Here is a 26,645-nt window from a genome sequence, read left to right on the forward strand (position 1 = left end):
TATATTTCATTTATATTTCTTTGAAAACAGTTAAGCCTGAAAATTACAAAGACTTGACGTATGGTAAGTATGAACAGACAGAAATTTTTTGCTGAAAACAAGAAATAAAACGCTATAGAGCTTATAGCAACATTCAATAAATTCTATAATCGAGTAATAATACTCATAAATACAGAAAGATGTTGAATAACCATCAGTATATCACTTTGTACCTAAGAAATTAACTCAGTTTGATTGAGCCAATTCATACTTTGATTTGTCTCTCTTTGGCTTTCGTCACTATACATTATTTGCAATAATTTGCTTTCATAGCGGATATGTTTGAGGCTAATGGATAATAAGCATAAGCTATAACTTTCCCACCCATATTAAGTTTACAAAGCATGTTTATGTAAAGAATAAATAAAATTGGTCCGAGAACGGTACCTTGAGGCACGCCATGTTTAATTTTTTTGGGAGAGCTTAATATATTATTTATTTTGACAAATTGAGTACGATTTGTCAGATAATTCTCAAAGATGCTCAAAACCGGTCCCCGCACACCATTTCTTTCAAGGACATTAATGAGGAGGGAATGGGAAACGCTATCAAACGCTTTTTGCAAGTCCAGGAATAGAGCTATCGTTTTTTGCCTACTTTTAAATTACCAGTAACATTTTTTACCAATTCATACATTGCATCAGTTGTCCGCTTACCTTCAAGAAATCCAAATTGATTTTCTGACATACGGTCAATGGTATTCAAAAAATCAACAAGTCGTGATTTAAGGCATTTCTCGTAAATTTTAGCAAAATTTGAAATAATGCTTATTGGCCTATAATTTCCTATAACGATTATAATCTCCTGATTTATGAATTGGTGTAACGATAGAAGCCTTAAAGTAAGATGGTACAATGCCTGTTTTGAAAATTTGGTTTATTATATGTGTAATTGGATCCTTAAGTTTTAAATATAGAAGTTTTATTGTTTTTATATAATTATTATTAATATATAATTCATATTTCTTTTTTACATTAATACGGCGGAGTTTCCGAGGATGGATTTGAGGGTACGTACGTGATGCTGGTTTAACAATTTGAGCAATTGATAAACGTTTCTTGCAGCTCAAATACTTTCCGAGTTAGAGGCAATTTTGTCAATCAAAATCCAAGGGGCACAGAAATTAAAACTTACATCAAGATTTTTATTTATTGGCGGATCATATAATTTTTTACAATAATAAAAAAGAGTTCTTCATGATGGACCCGAGGGTAAAAACCTCATTCTATGTAAATAAATAAATGTAGCCCTTATTTAATATGCAATATACAAAATTTAACACAGCATTATTGTTTTGTATTAGCGGATATGTTTGGGGATAATGGATAATAAGCATAGCTACTAATATAACTTAATATTTTTATTAAATTAATACGGCGGAGTTTCCGAGGATGGATTTGAGGGTAAGTACGTGATGCTGGTTTAAGAATTTGAGCAATTGATAAACGTTTCTTGCAGCTCAAATTCTTTCCGAGTAGGAAGCAATTTTGTCAATCAAAATCCAAGGGGCACAGAAATTAAAACTTACATGAAGATTTTTATTTATTCCCGTTCATATAATTTTTTACAATAATAAAAAAGAGTTCCTGATGATGGACCCGAGGGTAAAAACCTGATTCTGTGTAAATAAATGTAGCCTTTATTAAATATGCCATATACAAAATTTAACAAAGAAAAATGAGTACGGTATGTTATATGGCGAAGTCTAGTTATACTCTCCTTTTCTCAACCAACATCATTATCATCATCATCGTTCAACTCCCTGTGTCCACTGTTGTCCATAAGCCTTCCCCATTCTTTTCTGCCTTTTGCTCTTTATATTCTTATAGTTAATTGCACATCTGTTTAGATCATCCGTCCAACATGTACGTGTCCAGCCCCCTTCCATTTCAGTTTGCGAATTTGGATAACTGCTTCTGTGACGACACCCCGAGCATGGACCTTTCTATCTTGCGCTGGGTTAGCATGTTTCTTGGTACTTGCGGCGGTTAGTATGAAGGTTCTCTTCTCTATAAGCTCTATAAGTCATAACCGAAAACATACAATGATCAAACACTTTCCTTTTCAAACATTGTAGCAGATCGCTTTTAAAGACTTCCGAAAGGTTTCCATAGGCTGCTCAAGAAAGTGTAACTTTCTTCCCATTTTGCACAAACATGCAAAATGAAATTAATACAACTAAACAGTTGTCTCTTGAGATTTGGGTCTCACGACCAAGATCAATGAAAATTTGCTCACCGCAAATTAAATTGGTCATATATTTTGTTTGAGATATTCACTTTTAGACCTACGTCAGAACATGTCTTTTGTTCTTCTAGCATATCTTTAATGTTTTTAAGGTTACCTGATAGCAAAACTATATTATCTGCAAAATGTAGATTAGTTGTGAAGTTTTGAAGTTTTCGTTGTTTTCCCAACTGAGTTTTCGAAAAGCATGCTCCAAGACTGTTATAAAGAGTTAAGGAGACATCGTGTTTTTTTGTCCAAAATTTTTGCCGATTTGAATGCATTTACTATTGTCATGAAGCTATTAACACTTTTAAAGATGTAAATTAGCTTATATCTATAACTAACCTGACATCCCTGTAATGCACTAAGCACCGCATTTAGCTCCACCATATCAAAGGCCTTTTGAAACTCGACAAAAGCGAGTACTAGTGGTATTCGATGCTTTTTTCAATCATTATTATGCTCGCCTGCTATTATTTTTATGCCCGCCTGCTCTAGAGGTCCCACTACCTCTATTCAAACATACAACAAACAAACTTACTTATGGTACTTGTTTAGAGTATTTTTTCCCATAGTTTTCTAGAAAATTGTCACGCTATTCTTGACAATTTTTACGAAATATTAAGAGTATTATTCAAAGGAACTGTAGTCAAATAACGCATACCCCATAATTTCATATGAAACCGGTTCTTGTAACTCAAACATATTCTGAGTTAGAGGCTACTTTATCAACCAAAACCAAAATTTTTAGGCAGTATCAGACGTCCCTTTTTTCCGACCGATAACCGCTTTCGATCTTTTTAAGTCTCATCAGGCCATTAAAAAGGTATCTTAAGCAAGTTTTATGTATCTTTGCATTTCATTTACCACGTTTTTATTTAACGATATGTGTGTATGCCTTATTTTTATCAATTTTTGAACTAATGTATTAGTTTGTCTGTATGCCATTATACCAAGTGGGCCATCGAAAACGTACCGCAAGGCATTACTGCTAGGGATTTTTTTTTTCAAAAAACCCAAAAACACTTTAAATTTTGTTTGTAAGGGCGACAACTTTTGCCTCAAAAATAATTGCAAAATCTTCAGCTCCCTAAGTGGGAGTGTCATCCCCTAATTTTTTTCAAATGGGAATATCGGTTTAATGATACCTTAGTAAAAAGTTCTGTTAATTCCCTATACGTTGCTGCTAATTTTTGAAAATCGGTCAACTCGTTTAGAAAATATCAAGAATTCAAATTCAAAAAATACATTTTTTTAAAATGCATAAATTAAGTCAATTGAAAAAAAAACTTATCGAATTAATTAAGCAAATGCTGAAAATGTTGCCCGCAAACCTCCATACAGTAATACAAATTATCTTCAAACCGTTCTCGAACATTCTAAAGAACTTGCGGAGTAACTTTGCGACAAACATCCATAATTATTCGTCTTCGCAGGTCTTCTAATGAGGCAAGCGGAGTGCTATACACTTTACTTTTTATGTGTTCCCACAGAAAAAAGTCTAAAGAAGTCAAGTCGGGTGACCGGATAGGCCACTCAACTGCACCCCTTCGACCTATTCACCGACATGGAAAGGTATTGTTTAAATAATGGAGCACATTTTCAGAGTAATGTGGAGGTGCACCGTTTGCTGAAAAAACAATTCCTTTTCAACGTATCCAGGATTGTTCTCTATGATAGCTGTTGGGGCTGGGTCTATAGTATTTTCCAGTAAATCCACGTACAATTATCCTGTTAAATTTCCAGGAAGAAAGAAAGATAAAATACCAGCCCACACGTTGACTTTCTAAGGGTTTTCTGTGTGCAGCCTCGTGTCAGTCCTGAGGTTGCTCTCAGACCAGTAATGATAGTTGTGCCCATTAACTACGCCGTTTAAAAAAACCTACACTTATCCGAAAAACACACATTAAAAACGGAATTGTTATTCGCTGCTCGATCGCTACTTAATTGCTATTTTTGATCTTCTTCTGCGGCAACAATGTTCTGTGACATATCCAAGGCTTTTGACTGGGTGGATCACAGAATACTCTTGTGGAAGATGGATGGATTTCTTTGGGTTGGTTCAGCTCCTATCTATCGGGTCGTGTCCCGTTTAATTTTGGTGGTCATTGCTCTAAAAAACTACAAACTACTACAGGGGTTCCCCAAGGTTCTATACTGAAAATTTTTCTGGATGCTGACTTGCTTATGATTGGGAAATAATGCAGTGCAAATTAAATTTGTGACCCCACAAGTTCTTCAGAGTGTTCGAGAACGGTTTAGTAGGTAAATTGTATTATTGTATGGAGGTTGGAGAGCATCATTTGCTTTATTACTTCATTAAGTTTTTTTTAATGATTTATATTATGTGTTTTTTGAATTTCAATCCTTCATATTTTCTAAACGAGTTTTTTGTTTTCTAAACGAGCTTCTGCGATACGTTTTCGATTGCCCACCCGGTATAAAGAAATTATATTTTATACTGGGCAACTCAAACTGGTAGCGCAATTTCTATATTTTGGAAGAAACTTTATTTGGATTTGAACGAGGAGAGAGTGCTGCTGCGGTATTTTGTGATTCCTTCAAGGCGTTTGATTGTGCTGCAAAAGCTATTCAAAGCAAGATTTAGAAGCTGTGCTTTAATGTGGTTAGAGCAATATTTAGCAAATAGAAGACAGATAACTAAGAGGCAAAACTTTACTTTAGAGTACTTAATATGTGAAGTTCATCATATTAATTGCTCCTTATTTGCCTCAATGACTTCGCGTCCACCAGCATTGATGTTACGTTATTTGCTCATGACGTTACTATTTTGTGACTGGGAACAACTAACATTACATTAGGAGATATAATAAATAGAAGGAAGGCCTATAATAAAGAAAGAATGCTCCGCATTTTTGATTTTTTATTGACTAAAGTTGAAATCTGAAACACATTTGATGATTTAAAAAGAAAAGAAGTTCCTGACCCGTTTGAAAATTTCTCAACTCTAGTGGACTCCCTGTATATTTATCTAAAGAACCGGTAATTTAAATATAGTACGCCATCTGAGATATAAACACATAAATATACCGACTAATAAAATTACATCGGGGTATGAATGAACTTCTCTACTTTCAATTTACTTTGGCTCATATGAGTCAATTTAAAAGTTCTAAATTTAACGCAGTAGTAAAAACTATTTTATGCTGCATTCATGTCTGGATTTATTAAAATTTACTATTTTCATTTATTGGTCTGATTGCTTTTGGACATTTCCGGAGAAAGTGGTAATTTATACACATGGAGAATTTAAGTTGCATACCCATAAAAATCAGTATCTTCCTGTCCTCTCTCTCCTATTTTGCAGTTAGGATTCGTATTCAGCAGCGTGGCTCACTCATTGCTAAATTGGTTTATTATTCTCTCGATTTCTATATAGTGAATGACATTTTGGTGACATACGAGTTCTTATACAGAATGTTTACTAAACATGCGGCAAAAAAAACATCGCCCCGTATCTTCGAAACAAAGTGTCCTATCAAAATTCATAAAAGGACAAAATATCGTTAGAATAGTTCAAGGAATAATCCCTTTATAAGCGGATAATTCTTAATTTAGGAGGGAATATTAAGTATTTCGTATTTGTACATACTCGAATCTAATTCATATAATTTTAAATACCAATTTTCACTCAATTAGTTCTTCGTACCCAGGCAGAATTCATAGAACTTTGTGATTTCTCTTCATTCATTAACGTTTATTAAAAATCAATAATTTTCGATTCTTAACATCTACAAACATTTGCCACAATTAAAATAAAAAGATTGCTGATTTGTAAAGCTTACTACTCCATTGCAACTTGAATATTTGTGAGATGTTTTCTTTTGGGTTGTCTTTTTATTAATATATATCGCAACATCAAGATTTTCAAGCATTCACGCATATTTTTGGACCTGGAACTTAGAAACCACTGAAAATGTTTTCACTTTTTTTCTGTATTAATTTTCTGTATTTAATTTAACTAATTCCTGTATGATTTTAAGGATAAAAACATGGTTCTGGGTTAAAAATTTTGATATTTATGGCACCAGACCAGGGCACCCTTTGAAAATAATTAATGGGCGATCTGAGGTCGGGATGGCGAAGAGAGTGAGTTTTTAAGGGTAAAAAACGGTTTATCTCGATTTACGCTAAAACTATTACAAGTACTACAGACAAAATTAAATGGTAAAGTAGTAGGTAATATAAAGATATATACCTTTGTATTTATCTTTCTTTCATATAACCTTAAACATTCAAATGATGAAATGTGAAAAATTCAAATATTCAAGTTTGTGGTTTTTTATTTTAATCATTTACAAAAGTTTTTTTTCACAAAATATGGCGAGAACTTACCTATTTATGTTCCAAACACACTGTAATTTTTTAATTTAAAATATGTACTTTTTTTACCATGTTTTGACTTGATATCGAAAAACCACCCTAATTTTCGAAAATTAATAATGGAATTCTTCCGTCAAGATATCTGATTATAAAAAAAACTCGGTGAGCTTCTTGTTCATTGAAATCTCTACTTTCTCATGGTGAAAAAAATATAAATAACTATTATAAATTTTCCTAAAAAATACAAAAAAAAAAGTACAAATTATTTTTTATCTTTATATACAATTTTGACCTACTTATTTAAATTAACGCTTTAATTACTCGACAAATGTAATATTCCATGTTACATTGATAAACAAAAAAATTGCAAATCAAAATATATTACTATAATTAACAATTACTACGCTATGACGGTCTGGGCGTGTCATTTCGTAGTTGCTGCAAAAGCCGTTAGCCAGTACTCGAGATATAGAGCAATGAACAAAATAATAACACAATAAAAACATAAAAACACAATTACAATCAAAAAGATTTTCCCGCAAACAAGCAGAAGATGCTCATGATGACATAATTAAGATCTCGATAGAAATTGCAGATACTAATAAAACTATCTAAAATTAAATTAAAATAATCCTGACATTTATTTTTTAAAGCCAGGTTTTGGAAATGTAAAAGATCTATTCTTTACTTCTGATGGTTTAAAATATCAATCCTTCAAAAATATCGTTTTATTTCTGCATTGTTTTTATTGTTGCTATACAACATATAGATTTGCCGGAAAAGAAAAAAAAGTATCGTAAATTCATTAGAAAGAAAGAAAGAAAGAAAATGTGCTATATTAAGTAAGACAACAAAATCTTGTGTACAAGCATCCTAAAAACTAAAAAATTCCAAATTCACATTAACTTTCAAATTTCAAACAAACATAACATCTACATTTTACCATAAAATTTACACACATTACCAACATTAATTATAACAAAACAGATTGAAAAAAAAAGCATCTTTTTGATAAATATGATTAAAAAATAAGTTAAGCTGTCAATAAAACAGAATTTAAAGGAAGTAAATTAAATTATTTAATAGGAAACAAAGCTAAAACACTAAAATAATGTCAGAGCACAGGTCAAAAGGTATCATTAAAAAAATCGTCAAGACTATAATATGCCCTGGATAATAAAAGTGATTTTAATTTCTTTTTGAATTTCTTAACTTCTAAAATTTGTCTGATACATAGAGAAACATGGTTGTGCATTTTTTTTGCTAAGGTATATAAGTGAGTTTGGTGAGGTAGGATGTAGGGATTGGTAAGGGAAAATCGTTAACCTGGCGAGTCATATGACCAGTGTTAGAGGGAGGTTTAGGACATTTATGAATAAGAGTAGCTGTTTCTAAGATAAAAAGAGAAAAAAGGGTTAGGATTTTTTGAGATATAAAGAGAGGTTTACAAGAATCTCTTAACCCAGCGGAACATAGGTATCTAACTGCCTTTTTTTGAATCACAAAACTTATGTTTAATAATCCTTTGTTGCTTAAACCCCAAAAAGGCAAGTCATAACGAAGATGGGACTCAATAAGAGAAAAGTACACTGAACGTGCAACTACCCCTCCCAGCTCATGCCCCGCCATTCTTACTGCAAAGCATCCACAGGATAATTTTGATGCAAGATTTAGGATATGATCTTCGAAGCGAAGGCGACCATCAATGGTAATACCAAGGAACTTACAGCTTTCTTTGTTTTGCAAGGGGGAGTTTTCACTAAACATAAGGTTCTGAACGTCACACTTAAATCCCATAATAAAGGTTTTGCCCACATTAAATACAAGCCTGTTTGCAGCACACCACTCCGATAAAATCTTTAAATTAATTTAAAATCAATCCTTAAAAACCTGGGCTCTAACATTATCAGAATCTCTATGATTCCATGAAATGGTGGTATCATCAGCAAATTGAACCACTTTGCCCTGCAGTTTTAATGAACCCAAATCATTTACATAGAGCAAAAATAATAGTGGTCCTAACACTGAACCCTGAGGTACTCCAGTTTTAAGGGATCTGGAATCGGATAAAGATCCAGATACTGTAACTCTTTGGGTACGATTAGACAGATATAATTCCAGCCATTGCACGCAATGAGTCCCTTTTCCCGTTTGAAATCCAAACTGATTGGCAGATAAAATGCAATTATGTTGCAAAAAAGACAAAATTCTAATTTTTGCAAGTTTTTCAACTATCTTGGAGAGGGTAGATAATATAGAAATTGGACGGAAATTACAAGGCTCACTCAAATCTCCACCCTTATAAAGAGGGATAACCACTGCCTCTTTCAAACATGCTGGAAAGATGCCATCATGAAAGGAATTGTTTATGGCAGAAGCTAAGGCATTCAATGCTGAGTCAGGCAAAAGGAGCAGTAATTTTGATGATATCCCATCAGCTCCAGCTGATTTATGGTTTTTTAAGCTTTTAATTGCATCTCTAACGTCAGTAAGGCTAACAGGATAGAAGAAAAAAGAATTTTGAACTGACACTTGTTGAATATAATGCAAAGGATCAATATTAGTATTCACATCCTTGAGCAATAAATGAGGAATATTACAGTAATAATCATTTAAACTATTTGGTCTTACTTCCGGTTCTGAAAGTTTCTTGTGAGAATGCCTGAAGTCATTTATAATTGACCAACATTCTCTCTGCCTATTTGAGGACACATTCAAGCGGTCACGATAATATTTAACCTTTGCTGCTTTTATCGTCTTTCTGTATAGACTACGATATTTCTGATGATAGAAAATAATGTTCGCATTAGTTGTATACAACAACAACAACTTAGCCAAAAAACGGAGGTTTTTAGCTGAAGTTCTGAGGCCTGCTGTGACTTAGCCATGGTTTTCTATTTTTCATTTTAAGCCTCTTTTTAGGAAAACACTGACTGATCTTGTCACATAGCACATGAAATGACAAAGTAAACGGGTCAGGAGCCATTTCAACTGCATTCCAATTAACCAAAGCTGTAGTAGAAGAAAAAGCATTAAAATTTGCTCTGCTGAAAATTCCTCCTATATAATGAGATGAAGGAAATACAGTGTTGCATGGAATCCTAGCGAGAATGGCTTCATGGTCAGAAATACCAGATGAGAGTACTCTACATGACACATCATTCAAATTTGTACACAAATAATCAATAGTAGTTGCAGGTGAGGATGTTATACGTGTGGGTGAAAAAACATGCATCTTTAAGTCATAAGATTCCAATATACTGAAAAGGGATGTATGATAAGATAGCAAGCTTACATCAGTGAAGTTAATATTAAAGTCACCAGCCAATATAACCATGGAGTGTAGAGACAGTTGGGATAATAGAGAATCAAGTTTGTCTAGGAACATACCAATATCTCCTGTGGGTGGTCTATAAACACAAAGAACATATAAATTAAATCGCTTTCAAAAACAAAGGGAGAATTCAAAAACCTTCGCCAACAGAAAGCTATCATACTTATAAAAATTTGTAGACGATAAAAATTTGTTTAACTCGGCAAATATATTTGTCAATTTTTATTTGTCAATTAATATATTGTCACATTTTTAAATCACACGTTTAAATCTTAGTTAAAGCTAAGATTTAGAAAAACAATTATCTTCGCATTTGTTTACAATCTTTATGTTGGATTAGTCATTATTTTGTTTATTAAGGTAACAAGCAATTTACGTTTTTCGAGTAATCACACTGTAAATTTGATATTTTTAATGAATACTTTAAAATTATATATTACAGTGTGCTTGGGACATATTTTTTTTTTGTAAAAGATCCAAATAAAAAATCAAAAACTTGGGTATTTAAATTTTTCACATAAATTTTGGGGTTTGAAAAAGGTTTAAATATAAAGGTATCGGAAATGGAGATAAACCGTTAAAAATTTACCACTCTTAAAATAAATCTTCCAATACCCACTTCAGCCTTGACTTATAATTCTGTTTATTATTTTAGTAAGAAATTATTTAACCATCTATCAATTTCAGTTAGAGGATTAACATGACATTAGCATTTAAAAAAAAAGGGTAACAAATTTATTAGTTGCGAAAGCTTATTACAATGTTGAGGAATATTTTTTAGATAATTTTTAACTATATGTGTAGGAGTCTTTAGAGTTTTTAAGAGTAATTTTAACAAGTAGGTATGTTCAAAGAATAGGAACTGATAATGTGAATGTGCTAATAGTTCTTGAAATTTAAAATAATGTGACTTGTGAAAGAGACTATGTACAGGGTGGCCAGATAAGAATGCAAAGTGCTGTATTTTGGAAACTATTCGTCGTAGAGACTTGCAGTAAAAAAATTTATAACTAAAGTGGCAAAAATACTACCGTGGAAAATATTTTTAGACTTCCAAGATGGTTGCCAGGGGGCGTAACCGCCATCTTAAACTTTTTAAGTGATTTTTCACTGAAATCTACCCAGAAAATGTTACGAAAAAATATACGCCTTTTAAAGCTCAGCTCTACTCGAGTAATTTTTGTTTAACACTTTGTGACGTATCTATTAAAATAAAGTGGTGGAGGGTAATTAAATGTTTTTTTTAAATAAACAGCTATAACTCCTAAATGACTGAACGGATTTTAACAAACTTGGTCTCGTTATATGTCTAGTTCTTAGTAATGCCGCTAGAGCGCGTTTTTTGATCTATTAACAGAACATTGCAAAATTCTCTAAAAAATTAAATGCAATACTATGACTTTTTTTCATAAAAATGTAGTAAAATGATAGCTTAATAGGCCAGTGAAAACCGTCTCTCGATATCTTATTCGTAGCCTGAAATATCGAAGAAAAAATATTTAGTTATCATATAATTTTAATAAAACGCTATTACACCGATATTTATTATTATTTATTTGTCTTTTTTCAAGGTTCAATGATAAAATGTCTTAATTTAATAATTTTTAAATAATTAAAATATTCCTTGTTCAAAAAAATTTAAAAAAAAACGCGTAGGGGCATAATAATCAATGCATATAAAATGCAAGTGCAAGGTAGGCAGAATATTGAAGAGTAGGTCATGGAGGAAAAAAGAAATGCCTAAAATCAACTTGTCAATAAATATTAAAATTATGCAGTCCAATTTGTGTTCGTTGCACATACTAAGCGTTAAAACTATTAAAATGCCTTTTACAAATGATGAAGCTGTCGATATGATTGCGGTATATTTTGAATAGTCTGAATTTATGAAAGTCTTCAAAATGCGACATTGGCTCAAAGAGTATACCTACAGAGCTCGATATCCAAATCGGCGTTTACGCGATGCGAGAATTTTTCCGCGTTTAGTGCGAAATTTGCGTAATACTGGCAGCTTTCGACCTCAGTTGCGAAGACACTTGGCTAGAACAAGGGAAGACAATCTTATTAATGTCTTAGCATACGTGGAATTCAATCCCTACGTTAGTACGAGAGCAATGTCTCATACACTCTATTCTAAACATTTTAAAGGATCACAGGTAAATTTTTATGTCACAAAAAATACTACTTTACATATTTCGCAATGTATTTTTTTCAAATTTTTAGACTGCGCCCATATCATATGGTTTTACATCAAACCTTGAATCACGGAGACTTTGACCGACGCGACGGTTAGATTATTGTCATTGGATGTTGGGCAGCATTAGGGAAAATAAAGAATTTTTATCTGAAATTCTTTGGACAGATGAGGTCACTTTTAGAAGTGATGGAAACATTAATTTGCATAATATGCATTATTGGTGTGACAACAATCCTCACTGGTTGCGGAAGGTCCAACATCAAGGCCATTGGAGTCTTAATGTGTGTCCTATTTCTTTGATTAATCACTAAATGGTGCCGTATTTCTTGATTTTCTGGTGAACCATTTGCCTCTTTTAGAAGATATACCCCTGCAATTACGACAAAATATGTTTTTGCAACTAGACGGTTGCCCAGCACATTTATCAAGAAATGTGCAAGAACATGTAGATTTAAGATTTCAACAGAGGTGGATTGGGCGAGAAAGTCTATTTCCTTTCCAGACCTCACCTGTTTGGACTTATAACTATGGGGTCGGTTGAAAGATATTGTTTACCAAATTCAACCAACAACTAGAGACGACATGAAAATAGGAATATAAAAAGCCATTTACAGCCTTCAAGAGCTGAAATTGAAGCTGCTGTAATGTGCACGCATAAGCGGCTCCAACAATGCATTCAGTTTGATGGAAGACAGTTCGAGCATTTAAGGAGGCATTACTTTTATTTCAAAATCGGTAATTTTTGTTAATATGCCCATACGCGTTTTTTTAAAAACTTTTTGAACAAAGAATATTTCAAAAAATATTAAATTAAAACATTTTATCATTGAACCTTGAAAAAAGACAAATAAATAACAATAAATATCGGTGTAATAGCGTCTTATTAAAATTATATGATAACTAAATGAGGCATATAGGATCAAAACCAGCTAAATCCAATTTTAGTCAAAAATATGTTATATACATGATTATATTCGTCATAAAAATATATATCCACATGAACAGAAATTCAGTAACAAAATCCATCTAATCCACTATAAAATATAGTTTAAAAACTCGGTTGAGTTTCAAATTCCCTTAAATCCAACTTGGTTTATTTTCAAATACCGCCAAATCCAAATTAGCCAATCAGATACTCAGCTAGGTGGTCATGTGGTCAAAATAGTATCCCGTTGATATTATTTTGAATTGCTGTCAGAAACGTCTCGTTTGCGGTTGACATCAGTATGTTTTCAAAGTTTATTTAATTTAAAAAAGTAAAGTATAATAAAAGTAATGTGCGATAACACGAAAGAAATCGTCGTAGTAAATCAAAATAAGGCTAGAAAGAGGCAGCGAGCTCCAGAAAATTGGAAAAGGAATGTGGAAAAGACCAGAAGGTAATGACTTTTGTTTACATTTTTAAAGTTAAGAAAAACTAAGGATGGTGTGTTCTTCATTTAGATATTCTGCTGTAACTCTACCAAAATACCCAAAATGTAAACATTGCACTAAAAGTTATAGATGCAGTACTTTGACAATGTTAGATATTAAAAAGTTTCACAATGCTTTTTACGAGAACCAAACTAAGGTGGGTCAAGACACCTTTATCATAAAGTTCTCCCAGATAGAGGTACCACGTCGCCGTCGAAATAACAAGGGAACATCCAGTCGACAATTTGCGTGCAAGTATTTCATCCCACAGAATCAAAACAATAATTTGGTACCAGTTTGCCGTGAAAGTTTTTTAGGTGTACTTTGCCTTCGCCCAGAAAGAGTAAAAGGTGTTTTGCATCGACATTTCACAAGTCGTAATATGGCAAAAGAAAGGCGAGGTGGAAATAGAAAAGAAAGATTATTTCAGCCTAGAAGACATGCAATAATTAGCTTTATAAAAAAATTTAAGGCTATTGAGTCTCACTACTGCCGCAGCAAAACAGCATGCAGAGTTTCTTTACCCAGCAGCCTAAATATTCGGCGTTTGTGGAAATTATACAAAAGCGAGGCTTCTCTAGAGCTTCAGGTAAAAGAAAGTTATTTCCGATCAATTTTTAATACCCATTTTAACATAGGGTTTGGATCTCCACGTACTGATGTATGTTCAAAATGTTTGGAGCTTGGAGAAAAGCTAAAAGAGGAAAAAGATGCGAGTGAGAAAAACAAGATAATGATTGAACTTCGAATTCACAAACTGAGAGCAAAAGCTTTTTTTGCAAAATTGAGAGAGAAAAAAGAAGGGTTGCTATTAATAAGTTTTGATTGTCAAAAGAATTTAACTCTGCCCAAAATTCCAGATCAGAGTGTATACTACAGCAGACAACTGTATATGTATAACTTCACAACAGTCACAGGAGACTCTCATTCTTCACTTACTCCAGAAAATGTTCGGATTTTTGCATGGACTGAGGATAAACATCGCAAAGGAGCAAATGAAATTGCATCTGCTGTTTTTTATACTTTAAACCATAGTAATTTTGATGGTATTGAAAAAGCATCATGTGTTTTAAATGGTTGAGTACTGCACCTATAAAAGAACTAGAGCTTGTCTTTCCTGTTGTTGGACACTCGTAGATTCCTCCGGACCGGGTAGTTGGTGATATTGAGAAATCCATTAGAAATATTGAACAGATAGTAGAACATATAAAATACCTGGATATATTTAGACAACATGGAACAGTTGTTGAACTGGGTAAAGATGTGCCAGTTATGAACTGGAAATCTGCTTCACAGTAAGTTTTAAATCCCCCATCTAAGTGGCATTTTAAATTCAATATATCCAAAAGGTTCATATTAAAAAGAGGGAGGAATAATACCGTGACCATAAGGGGAGAACAAAGTTATATGTCTGACCTTAATCAGAGCAAATCTGTCTGTAAAAAAGGAAAATCTCTAGATTCCTTAAATCCCTTGCCAATAGAAACTGGAGTACCACCAAAAATTTATAAACTACAGGATGTGTCATCGCTATTAATTAAACATTATGGAGCCCAGTGGAAAGATTTTGGTAGTCTAGATTATTATAAGCTAGTGTTTTTACTTGAAGTGTGTCTTTTTGTGATCTGAAGTACTTTAAAAACATATCTTTAAGTAGTTCTATATTTCTTTTTGTTATATCTGTTACATTTTCTTTGGTTTAATTTTCTATTATAACTTTGTTTCATGACAAACTACACTAAGTCCATTTTATTTACGATCAAAATCCACCAAATCCATTTTTTTTATTTTCATTTTCTGAATATTGGGTAAAATTCAGGATATTTTCTTTTACTTAAATAGAGTCTAATAGTATCGAAGAATCTATAAACAAAACTTTAACCCTAAAGTTGATTTTAAAGTTAGTTAAATAGTTTTTGGATTTTTCTGAAAATTTAAGTAAAGTGGATTTAGCGGGTTTTAATCTTATATGCCTCAAATATTCTTTCTTCGATATTTCAGGCTACGAATAAGATATCGATATACGGTTTTCACTGGCCTATTTATATATCATTTCGCTACATTTTTGTGAAAAAAAAATCATATTATTGCATTTAATTTTTTAGAGAATTTTGCAATTTTCTGTTATTACATCAAAAAACCCGCTCTAGCGGCATTACTAAGAACTAGACATATCACAGATAAGACGGATAAATAAATGTTTTTTCCAACGAGACCAAGTTTGTTAAAATCCGTTCAGTCGTTACAACTGTTTATTTAAAAAAACATTGAATTACCCCCCACCACTTTATTTTAATAGATACGTCACAAAATGTTAAACAAAAATTGCTCGATTAAAGCTGAGCTTTAAAAAGCACATGTAACATTTACTGGGTAGATTTTAGTGAAAAATCACTTAAAAAGTTTAAGATGGCGGTTACGCCTCCTGGCGACCATCTTGGAAACCTGAAAATATTTTCCACGATATTCTTTTGGCCACTTTAGTATTAAAGTTTTTTACCGCAAGTCTCTACAACGAATAGTTTCCAAAACACAGCACTTTGCATTCTTATCTGGCCACCCTGTACTAAAATTTTAGTTAATTTTATTCTTTGTTTATAAAAATTTTTGGTTCTTTAGATAAGAAAGCATTATTTGACTTTGGACTTCACTCCCCGACCTCAGATCGCCCGTAAATATTTTTTCCTTTCATTTTTGTTATATTACCAATGGATTTAATACAATATTCCTTTTGTTTCAAAAATTTGACCTCAATGACTCTGGTCCACATGGTCCCAATTACCACTTTTGCTAAGAATAATTTTATGAAATAATGAAAATATTTTTAAAAGGATTTTAGCCAAAAAATTAAATTTTTTGCCCAATAATTTAATTAAAGAACGTTTCTTGCGAACGAGCTTAAAAAAATTTTCCCAGTCAAAGAAAATGTTGCGAACCCAAAATCCAAAGGCTTCCAAATTTGAAGTTTCAAAACAACATAAAAAGCCGTTTTTTGCAATAATTTAGAAAAATCTTAAGGATGGATTTGAAGGAAAAAAATGGTTCTGGACTAAATATTGGGATACTTAGTGCAGTTTTGGTTGAGACTTCTCCACTAATTTTCTTAGGAAATTTTCACTTTTGTATAATATTTTTCTAAACTAATAAGCGAATGAACTATCTATTTTATGCTTCATTCATGTCTGGCTTTATTAAAATATACTATTTTCATTTATTGGTCTGATAACTGTTGGACAGATAAAAAAAAATACGACAAATTAACAAATTTACTTTAAAAAAGTACCATATATAACTTTAAAAACTATACAATAAATACAACGTTTACACAGCCGGACCCGAATAGGCAAATTAATCCTAAATCTGAAGTAATGCCGATCAGATCTTCCTATCTCCGGCCCCACCAATCGTTTTATTTGTACTCTTCACCCATTATTAAGATATTGCCTTATCAACAAAGAACAAACAGGCAAATAATCTTAACGCACCGCTTTTTCCAGTGAAACAAAAATCACGTCCGTTAAACTTAAAAAATTACTCATACTAATTGCTCGTTACTACTCGCAGATAAGTCGAGTAATCTCCAGGCTGCTCGCGGATCTGCTTCGGAAATGTCTCTGCATAATACCCACACATATGTGACTCTCATGATTTTATCCGGGTCGCCTTCCACTACGTTTCCTTGCGGATCTTTTACGGCCATCACTTGTTGGGACGTAAAAGAGATTATTAAAACTGGCCCTTGGTCCATTACTTTACCCATTACCAAATCTACATTGTCGATATCGAGGATTTTCGATTCGATTTTGTAGCCTTTTTTTAACGCTTCTTGTATGGGAATGGCGAAAAGATTGTAGGGACCTTCATGGCACCTGAAAAAGGCACAAAAACGGGTAAGCATAATATTTTTTATAATTTTGAGAGTCAAAATGATTTTGCAACTGGTATGACTTATGAAGAAACAGCATTATAAAGATTGGTCTGTCTAACTATTGTGCTTATAGGGAATAATATTCTAGGTGGAATAAGATTGTACACTATGAGTCCTTAGTATTGAGAAAATTGCTTTTAAAAGAATATTTTAGTTTTCGAACTGTGGGGAAAATGAATAAACATAGTAATTAGTTTTAAACAGGCGAAAAAACACAAGCTCTCGGTCTCAAAAGTCATATAATAAAGTTAACGATCAAAAACGGTTAAATATGTCGCTTAAAAAATTAAGAATCATCAGACCTAAAGGAGAAAGACAAATTTTAAATATAAATTAAAACATTTTAAAAATGTTTAAAAACTTTCAAAAGCATCACCTGAAGTAAACATTCTAAACATTTTTTAATTTAATTTAAGATTTATCTTGCAAGAAGGTTTACTTTAGGTTTTTAGTTCTGATAATGCTTAATTCTTTAAGCACAACGTGTAACCGTTTTTGATCGTTAACTTTGTTATAAAACTTTTGACACCGAGACTTCATATTGGAGTCTCTTTAAGCAAAATAGACGAATTCTTTCAATAGTAATTAGTTCTCTATTTTGTTGGGTATTATGTCACTATTTCAGGAAATATCAATTTAGAAAATACTATCTCATATGGTCAATTATTGAAAAGAAGAAAAACTAGAATTATTCACATATTTAGAATAAATATAAACTCCAAGAATTCTTAAATACAATAATTTGTTTGAGGTATAAGAGAATTTTTTGTATACCCACGAGCTGATGTTTTATCTATCGACCTGTGACCTACTTTTTTCTGTTCAGTATCCTACCTTTATTTTTTGTTGGAACTGAAAATTACGAAAAACTAATTTATTAAATAAGAAAGCCTAATTTGAACCAACGGTTCAAACAATGTTCTTAGGAGAATCAAAAAATTATAAGTAGTTTTATTTATTTTATTTAATTTTAATTTATGTACCTTCATAACGGTAGTAGATTTAACTACCTTAAAACATAATTTCAAATAAGGTTTCCTTATTGAATAAATAGGTTTTTAATTTATTTTAATTTCAATAAAAAATTAATCTATATAGGACATTGAAAAGAAGAAACAAGTTCAGAGGACAATAGATAAAACCTTGGCTCCTGGGTATATAAAAAATCTATTATACCTTAAGTAAATTATTGTATTTAAGAATTATTGAACTTACATTGAATTAAATGTAACAAAATTTATTTAATTTAATTTTATGTACCTTGATAATGGTAGTAGATTTAACTACCAAAACATTGGTTCAACTAAGGTTTTCAATTCATTTTAATTTCAATTTTCATTCACTTCAATTTCAGATTGCACTCTATTATAATGGGGTCAAATTATCCTTAAAATTATTTAAATTGTATTGTCAATAGAAAAAAAAGAACTACATAAACCAACAACATACACTCATAAAGATTTTAAAGAACTAGAATAAAGAAAAAAATTTATTCATACATTTATTTTTGATGTATGTATATCTTTATATTTTTTCCATAGATATATTTGGATCAATAAACTGATTTAAAATTGGGAGTACAGAATATGTAGTTGTTGTCTTTTTATTTTAAGTGACAATTTTTAGATAAATATAATTTTCAGTCAACATCATCTTTTCTTACTGAAATGTATGAAATTATCTGATGTGGGCAATGTAAGAATCATTCTTTTAGCAAAGTTTACTGAATAAAATACAAGTTGCTTCACTGGGCTCCACGCGACGAATTACCTATTCTCCGCCCCTCACCTCATTTGCCGGGTGACGCTCCTACAACCGAATCTGTTGGGTTACACAGTGAGTAGAGTTTAAATCGTTTTGATGTGAGAGCGTTTTATTACTAGTTGTACCAGGTGGACTCAGTGGACTGGCAAATTATTATAATCTATTATATTAAAATGTCGACCTATTGTTCGGTAGACAGTTGTTTTACAAAGCGTGGAAGTGGTTTAATCTTTTTTAGATGTCCGAAAAATGAAAATATATATAATAAAATAACAAATAAGAAATAAGGGTAACTAATTACATGCCAGGTTATAGTATCTCTCTGTCTTGAGAGGGTGTGTTGTGACCAAAATAACGTGCGCAGTTTCTTTTTCACATAAAATAAAATATGAAAGTTGGATTTCGGTCAACTTATTTTATTCTTATATTATTTTGCTATATAAATGCGTTATGGAACTTTTGTACATTCAACTCTTATTTTATTCTTATTTCTTGTTTTACTTTATTTGTCTGTATAAATCCAGCTTAAGAGACTACATTGTTTACATTTTAACATGGCAAAATCTATTTTCCTCTCAATCTTTTGTCCTTCTTTTACAAAATTGCACTTTTGCCAGAGCTATTTATCCGCCTTTTAAGTATTAAAAAATGTAATACCTTTTAAAGGTTATTTGAGTCGGAAACATAACTGAGGTTATAATGAAAAAAAAACTAATCGAAAATTAATAAAATTCATAGAAAAATCGGCTTAATTTAAAAGCAAAAATATTAATAAAAGCAGCAGTCAAAACAAAAATATCTTGGAGCATTAAAAAATTTCGTCACTTCGGCATCGTTGCGCTACAGCATTACGCACGTTTTACTATTTTTCAAGTTCTCAAAAATTATGAATGAATGAATCCCGAGCAACGTTGCCAAGGAATTAAAACAAATAAACGCTTTAAATTATTGAGTCTAAGTGTATTTTGTGTTTAGAGTGTGTTTTATCAGTTTTTTGTTTTTTTTTTGGTACTTTTTTGGAGAAAATTAATGCCAAAATAAACGATCATGGTGCACGATTCTTGTGTAGTAAAGAGAGTAGAGCATTAAAATCCAAATTTAACGTTTTATCGGTAAGTTTATTTGTTTACGTTTAAACAGCAAAAGACTTTTGTATTTTTACCACCAGCGTCGTCACACGAAAAATATTAAGGTTAATTAATTATGTAATGACATTTTTCGCCTCTATTTAAAATTGCACAAGAGCGACGAAAACAATACGTATAGATATAAAAAATTATTTATACAGTACATAATCCTAACCCGATTTGTAAGGGAGGGAAAATGAAAATTACAAATTTGTCGATTATTATAATATTATTTGCACTAGTGCATAAGCTCTACCCCACTGGCAACAAACCAAACAAAAATTAATTGAAAATACGCATTGTTGCCAAGGGGTACTAACAACACTTTCTCCATCCTTTTCTCTCTCACTACTAATTTTAAAACACTAAAATTCCACATTTTTGGGCTGGTTATGAATGAAACATTATTTATTACTTATAATGTCTATGGTAATGCTATTATTAGTCTGACAAAATAACAAAAACGTCAAAAAGTGTAGTAATCAATCATTGAAAATTATTGATAATGATTGATTGATAATGTCATTACTTAGTAGTTATGTCTATCTTTAGTTGTTACGTTTAGTAACAGTAATATATGCATTTTTTCACACAAACTTTTGACTTTGATTTAAAAATAAATCCTAATGAAACCAGTCGTACCAAAACAACCTTTAATAAGATACCTAAGTACCTAATTATTAACAAAAAAAATTTGACCATTTAGTTCTTGAATTACGTAAACTTTGATAATGTAAAATTTATTTAGTTTGGTGGCTATAAAAACAAATAATTTATAGTATTATCAATTTACATATTTTTCCCAAGTAGGTACATTAAATAATAATTTTATGCCCGATAATAAAGTTATTATAAAATCGTGCTCCGCCTTCTCCTACAGTTCGAATTAGATGAAACTCTAGCCATTTGAAACTGAAAATAATAGCCATTTTTTACCACAATTCCCCTTTACATTTTTTGCTAGTTCCCCGTCGGCGAGGATCTCAGCGACCTGCCTTTGAGATCGAAATATAAAAGGTTTTTCTTCCAGTGAAGCAACTTGTATTTTATTCAGTAAACTTTGATTTTAGCAAGTTTTACAGGGGGGGGGGGGCTAACAGAGGTACCAATTCAAAAAGAGAGTACCTAAAATTATTTTTAATTAAACAGGTGTTCTATAACAGCTCAGAGTTTCTTGAACTTAGAGTCTTATACATGTATTATTTTTAGGCGCCTAGTAGATGATATTAGTAAAACATTTATTTTTGTTTAGAATTTTTGACCTTACCCTTTACCATGGATCTGAGAAAATCTATAGAATTTATTGCTCTTCCCAAATTTGGAAAATTGCAAGAGATTTCAAAAAAAGAATTTTTAAGAAAAAACCCATAGCCTTTCTTGAATTTTCTACAAGTGGTGGAGTTCTTCATTTAATTCTAGCTTCTGGATTCTTGGACTCAGTTCAAAGAAATTTGGATATATATAAGTATAATAGATGTATGTGGTGTAATAAGTGTATGTGGTATACAATTTTCCTTACATATAATCAAATTATAGCTTATTTTATAAAAATAATTTTATATTATAGCATTTTACCAGAATCTATAGTATTGTACAAAAAGATAGCAACATTGAACTTTCCTGTTATATATCTTTTAGTATCTATTTTATAAGTAAGATTTATATATTATTTACCAGAATAGTTAGAGCCTGTTTATATTTTCATATTATCATATTTTTTGTATCATAATAAATAAAACACCAAATTGTTTTATGCAAATTTATTATTCAAAAATATAGCAACAAAAAATGGTTTTGATTCTAAAAAAAATATAACCCAACTAAATTAAAATTAGTTTAATATTTCGTGTAGTACCCCTTCTCCTTTATAACATCTGCACATCGTCTTGGCCCGGACTCAATTAATTTCATAATATAGTCATTGTTTACTTCTTTCCAAGCCTTTTCCACTATTTCAAAGAGAATATTTGTATTAGAGCATGTTAGGTGCCTGATTTTGGTGTCAATGTAATGCCATAAATTCTCTATAGGCTTTAGGTCTGGCGATTGAGATGGCCAGACCTTTACATTTATTTTTTCATCGGATAGCCACCTCTTAACAAATTGAGAAGCATGTTTTGGATATTTGTCATGCTGAAATATGGCTGTTACTGGCATGACTTCATCCATATATGGCACTAAATGTGTTTGCGGAATGTCTTTGTACATGAAACGATCCATTTTGCCCACTATTCTTACTATGGGTCCCATGCCACGAGCCGAGAAACATCCCCATACAAGAATATTTCCCCCTCCATGTTTAACTGTGGGGCAAATGTACTTTTTGTTTAATCTTTGTTTACAATCGCATCGTCTGACGTACATCAGTCCTGAATAAATTATATTTAGATTCATCACTACATACGACTTTCTTCCAATCAGCTACAGACCAGTGGACATGAGATTGGGCAAAGTGAAAACGAGCCTTGACGTTCTTCTTTGAGAGTAACGGTTTTTTGGCGGGGCGACAAGCAGGTAATTTGGCATTAAGTAATCTTCTCCTTACGGTACTAGAACTGAGGTTTACTCCTCCACCCTCTTTTAATTTTGCCAAAATTTGGGAAGAAGACAAAAAAGGATTTCCTTTGGAAATTCGTAACAGCTGCCTATCCATCCTCAAATTTGTTTTTCTGGGTCTACCAAGAATTTGGTGCAGCTGTTCCAGTAAGGCGAAATTTTTTGCAAACTCTGGATACAATTGACCTGTGAAGCCGTAAGCTTCTTGCCATGTACCTCTGCCTAACACCATTTTCGTAATGCTCCACAATAATTTTTCACCAGAGACGGTTTTTGAGCGACCCATTTAAGTTAATTCTGAGATTCAAAAATAAAAACTTTACAGCAGGTAAATCGATATTTAACTGATAAAATAAATGTGAAACAAGATTGTTGCTATATTTATGCACATTGTCTAAATAAACAAACATGAAGTTCCTTACTCTGCATTGGGATTCTTATGATATCTCAGTATATTTATAAATAATACAGAGGCGTGTACTTAAAAGTAGATAAATAATATGGAATAAATAAAGGAGCAAAGAATATTTCTGAAAAATCGCTTGTTGCTATATTTATGCACAATACTGTATGTAATTTTAAGATATTTTAGCCAAAAATGCTAGCCTGTTAACTAAATAAAAAAGCAACAAAAATTCATTGCCTTACCAGTCTTTTAGAACTTCTAAGTCTCCCCTAGTCATAGCCTCTAAAATATTAGGAATAATATCAGTTTCACATTGTTTTAAAAACCTCTTAGTGTCAAATGAATTATCAATCTTGCAGATTTCAGTCAAAGTCTCAGATAGCTCAGTTTTTTGGAAAAGTCCTCCCATAATATCAGAAACTTTTTCAGTGAGTGCCCTTGAGGCTCTAATAAGGGGATTTTGGCTTTCATCATATTTCAGTTTCCAATCCATTACTTTGTGTACATAAGCATTATTGTCTCTAGAAGAATATAAGATCATCTTTAAATTTTAATTATTGGAGGATAACTTACTTGAAATTCTGCCAGGACTGGTAAAACTTCGAATCTTTATGTAGTTCTACCCCCATAGCTTCTGTATTTGGTTCATAATACTTCTGATTTTGTACTGCTGAAGTTTCTGTTCTTTTTCTAAGTTTAGTTGGACTTACGTATACTCTACCTACAAATAAATATTGTTTGGAAATTATGTGATAATATAATTTAAATTATGTTATATTGGTTTTTGGAATAAAAATAATGAAATTTAATGTATTTGAGACACTTTTTAGCTTAAATGTTTTTGAGACACAAGATACATCCTAACATACATATAAGCTAATAAGCTAGAGTCATAAGTGTTAGATTCACTTGAAATATGCTTTAGAAAAAATTTGCCAAAAAACATTATGCCCTCCAAATATTAATACAAATTATAGTTTTTGGTTCATTAATAATTAATAACCCAGTAGAATACTTAAGCATGCTTTAACAAAAAGACATTTCATATAATTTTTTTTTATTAAGTTAGTTTTACCTTGCATACTGGATGTATCGATTTCCTTCTTCACTGCCTCTGTAGCTTTACTTATGCTTTGGAAGGCACCAGTCTTCCCAATCTCCTGAGCCTTTTCTCCCAGAGTATGTGTCGTTTTGGATATCTCTTCAGTTATTTTACCAGCTTTTTTGGCAATTTCTGTTTTACCTGCTTCATCTATCACTTCTTGAACTCTATCTTTGATCGTAGACAGTTTTTCTTTTAGAACATCTCCACTTTTTGAGGCCTCCTTTTCTACTGTTTCAAACTTTTGTCTGGCTGCCTTAAGAGCATCACTTTGTTCGAGTTTTTCTGCTTCTTCTTTGAACTTTTTTAGTGACTCCTTCATCTCTTTATTCTTGTCCATTTCTTCACGGAAATTATCATATAATCTCGACAAAAAAGTCGGCCTTCTCTGAGGCTCTCTTGAATAACATCGGATCTAAAATGGAAAAAATGGTTAGTCAAGGGTCTGCTTACACAACACTATGGCAAAAATGTGGTTATGGTATAAAACTCACCCCATTTCTAGTGGTTTTTAGGGTTTGTATAAAAAGAAATTTGCTAATTTGATGCATTTTATTGCAGCTTTCTCGTTAGGCGTGCAGTTTATAGTACAAAAGACACGTTTTTCGGTCGTTTTTGCGGTGTAACCTCAAAACACTCGAGGTACTTTGTAAGTAATATTTTAAGTAAATAACAAAACGTATTAACTAAACTCTGATAAATTTAACTTAGACAAATGGTAAATAATTGTTAAATAACCATTTTGGAATAAATTTTGAAAATTTTTTTTTGGTAACTTTTTGACGTGTTTTAAAAATTACATTGACAAATTGATAAATGACAACTTTGACAGTATACACACTTTGCGCTATTTCTCTTACCGTGGCGATTCGGCCTTACGCTACTGATTATTCCGTTGCGTCAATGTTATCTGTCATTGTCAATCAGTAGTTGACAGTTGACATTTAAAATTGTTTTTTATTTATTTACATTATGCCCAACCAAAATGTTTTAAAGAAAAAGTATGGTTGTCATAGTTTTTTTTAAGCAAGAAGACACAGTATCAAATAAATCATATAAAATAAAAAGAAACGATCATAACAAAAAAAACACTAGTATTTAAAAGTGTCTAAAATGGCTGATGGTCAAGGCAACATAAACAGATCCAAAAACACAGGCACTGTGCCAAAAATCAAATATTCCAACAATACTATGGCTGCAACCTCCTCAAAGGACCAATCAAAGAGTGGCCGCTTGCCTAATAAGCTTGTATGTATCACTTTGATTTTTTTTGTCATCAGGACATCTGATTCAAGTATTAAGTATAGGCCAGTATTCTAAAAATAATTCATTATAAAAATAGGACATGGTAGATTGTTCGAGTTATGTGTATGTTCTTTTCAGTCTCCCTCATGGCATATGCATATTGACTCTGCTAATTTTATTCAGAACAAGAGAAGAAATAAGTATCCTGGTATGGAAGTTGCCACAGAAGGATCTGATACAGTAAATGGAGTTAGTTATTCAGGTAAATAACTTATAGGTGCTTCATTTTAAAGTTTCATTTGGGGCTGGCTTCAGAATTGACTTATATATTTAATGAACTATGGAATTCTTCATTGCCATTTAAATGCAAAATATTTATTTAGTTTATGTAATAAACTAAATAAATATTGTATACAGTATTGTGCATAAATATAGCAACAAGTGATGTTTTCAAAAATATTATTTGCTCCTTTATTTATTCCATATTATTTCTTTACTTTTAAGTACATGCCTCTATTATTTATAAATATACCGAGATATCATAAGAATGCCAATGCAGAGTAAGGAACTTCATGTTTGTTTATTTAGACAATGTGCATAAATATAGCAACATTCTTGTTTCACATTTATTTTATCAGTTAAATATCCATTTAACCTGCTGTAAAGTTGTTATTTTTGAATCTCCGAATTAACTTAAAATGGGTTGCTCAAAAACCATCTCTGGTGATGTAAGAAAAGTTATTGTGGAGCATTACGAAAATGGTGTTAGGCAGAGTGACATTGCAAGAAGCTTACGGCTTCATAGGTCAATCGTATTCAGAGTTTGCAAAAAATGTTGCCTCACTGGAACAGCTGCACCGGCGCCCATTCCTGGTAGACCCAGAAAAACAAATTTAAGGATGGATAGGCAGCTGCTACGAATTTCCAAAGAAAATCCTTTTTTGTCTTCTTCCCATATTTT

At 31.8% G+C, this 26,645-nt stretch overlaps 2 protein-coding genes across 3 annotated transcripts in view; one reads left to right on the top strand and one right to left on the bottom strand.

Annotated features, from left to right (window-relative positions):
* Positions 1-16,808: 16,808 nt before the first annotated feature.
* LOC126737718 (mitochondrial import inner membrane translocase subunit TIM44) lies at positions 16,809-25,250 on the bottom strand. Its single transcript, XM_050442721.1, has 5 exons — positions 24,934-25,250; positions 24,413-24,854; positions 23,911-24,058; positions 23,580-23,858; positions 16,809-17,425 (listed from the first exon to the last, which is right to left on the bottom strand). Exons 1-5 carry the CDS (start codon positions 24,988-24,990, stop codon positions 17,092-17,094), a joined length of 1,260 nt encoding a protein of 419 aa, XP_050298678.1. The 5' UTR covers positions 24,991-25,250; the 3' UTR covers positions 16,809-17,091.
* Positions 25,251-25,412: 162 nt separating this feature from the next.
* Positions 25,413-26,645, top strand: part of LOC126737010 (pericentriolar material 1 protein) — a 60,490-nt gene continuing 59,257 nt past the window's right edge. For both annotated transcript variants that reach the window (XM_050441679.1, XM_050441680.1), the window contains exons 1-2: positions 25,413-25,687; positions 25,823-25,946. In XM_050441679.1, the coding sequence (XP_050297636.1) occupies positions 25,553-25,687; positions 25,823-25,946 (259 nt within the window). In that variant the 5' untranslated portion in view covers positions 25,413-25,552. The remainder of the gene's footprint in view (positions 25,688-25,822; positions 25,947-26,645) is intronic.

The sequence above is a fragment of the Anthonomus grandis genome, chromosome 6 (genome assembly GCF_022605725.1).
Source record: "Anthonomus grandis grandis chromosome 6, icAntGran1.3, whole genome shotgun sequence".
NCBI classification, from domain to species: domain Eukaryota; kingdom Metazoa; phylum Arthropoda; class Insecta; order Coleoptera; family Curculionidae; genus Anthonomus; species Anthonomus grandis.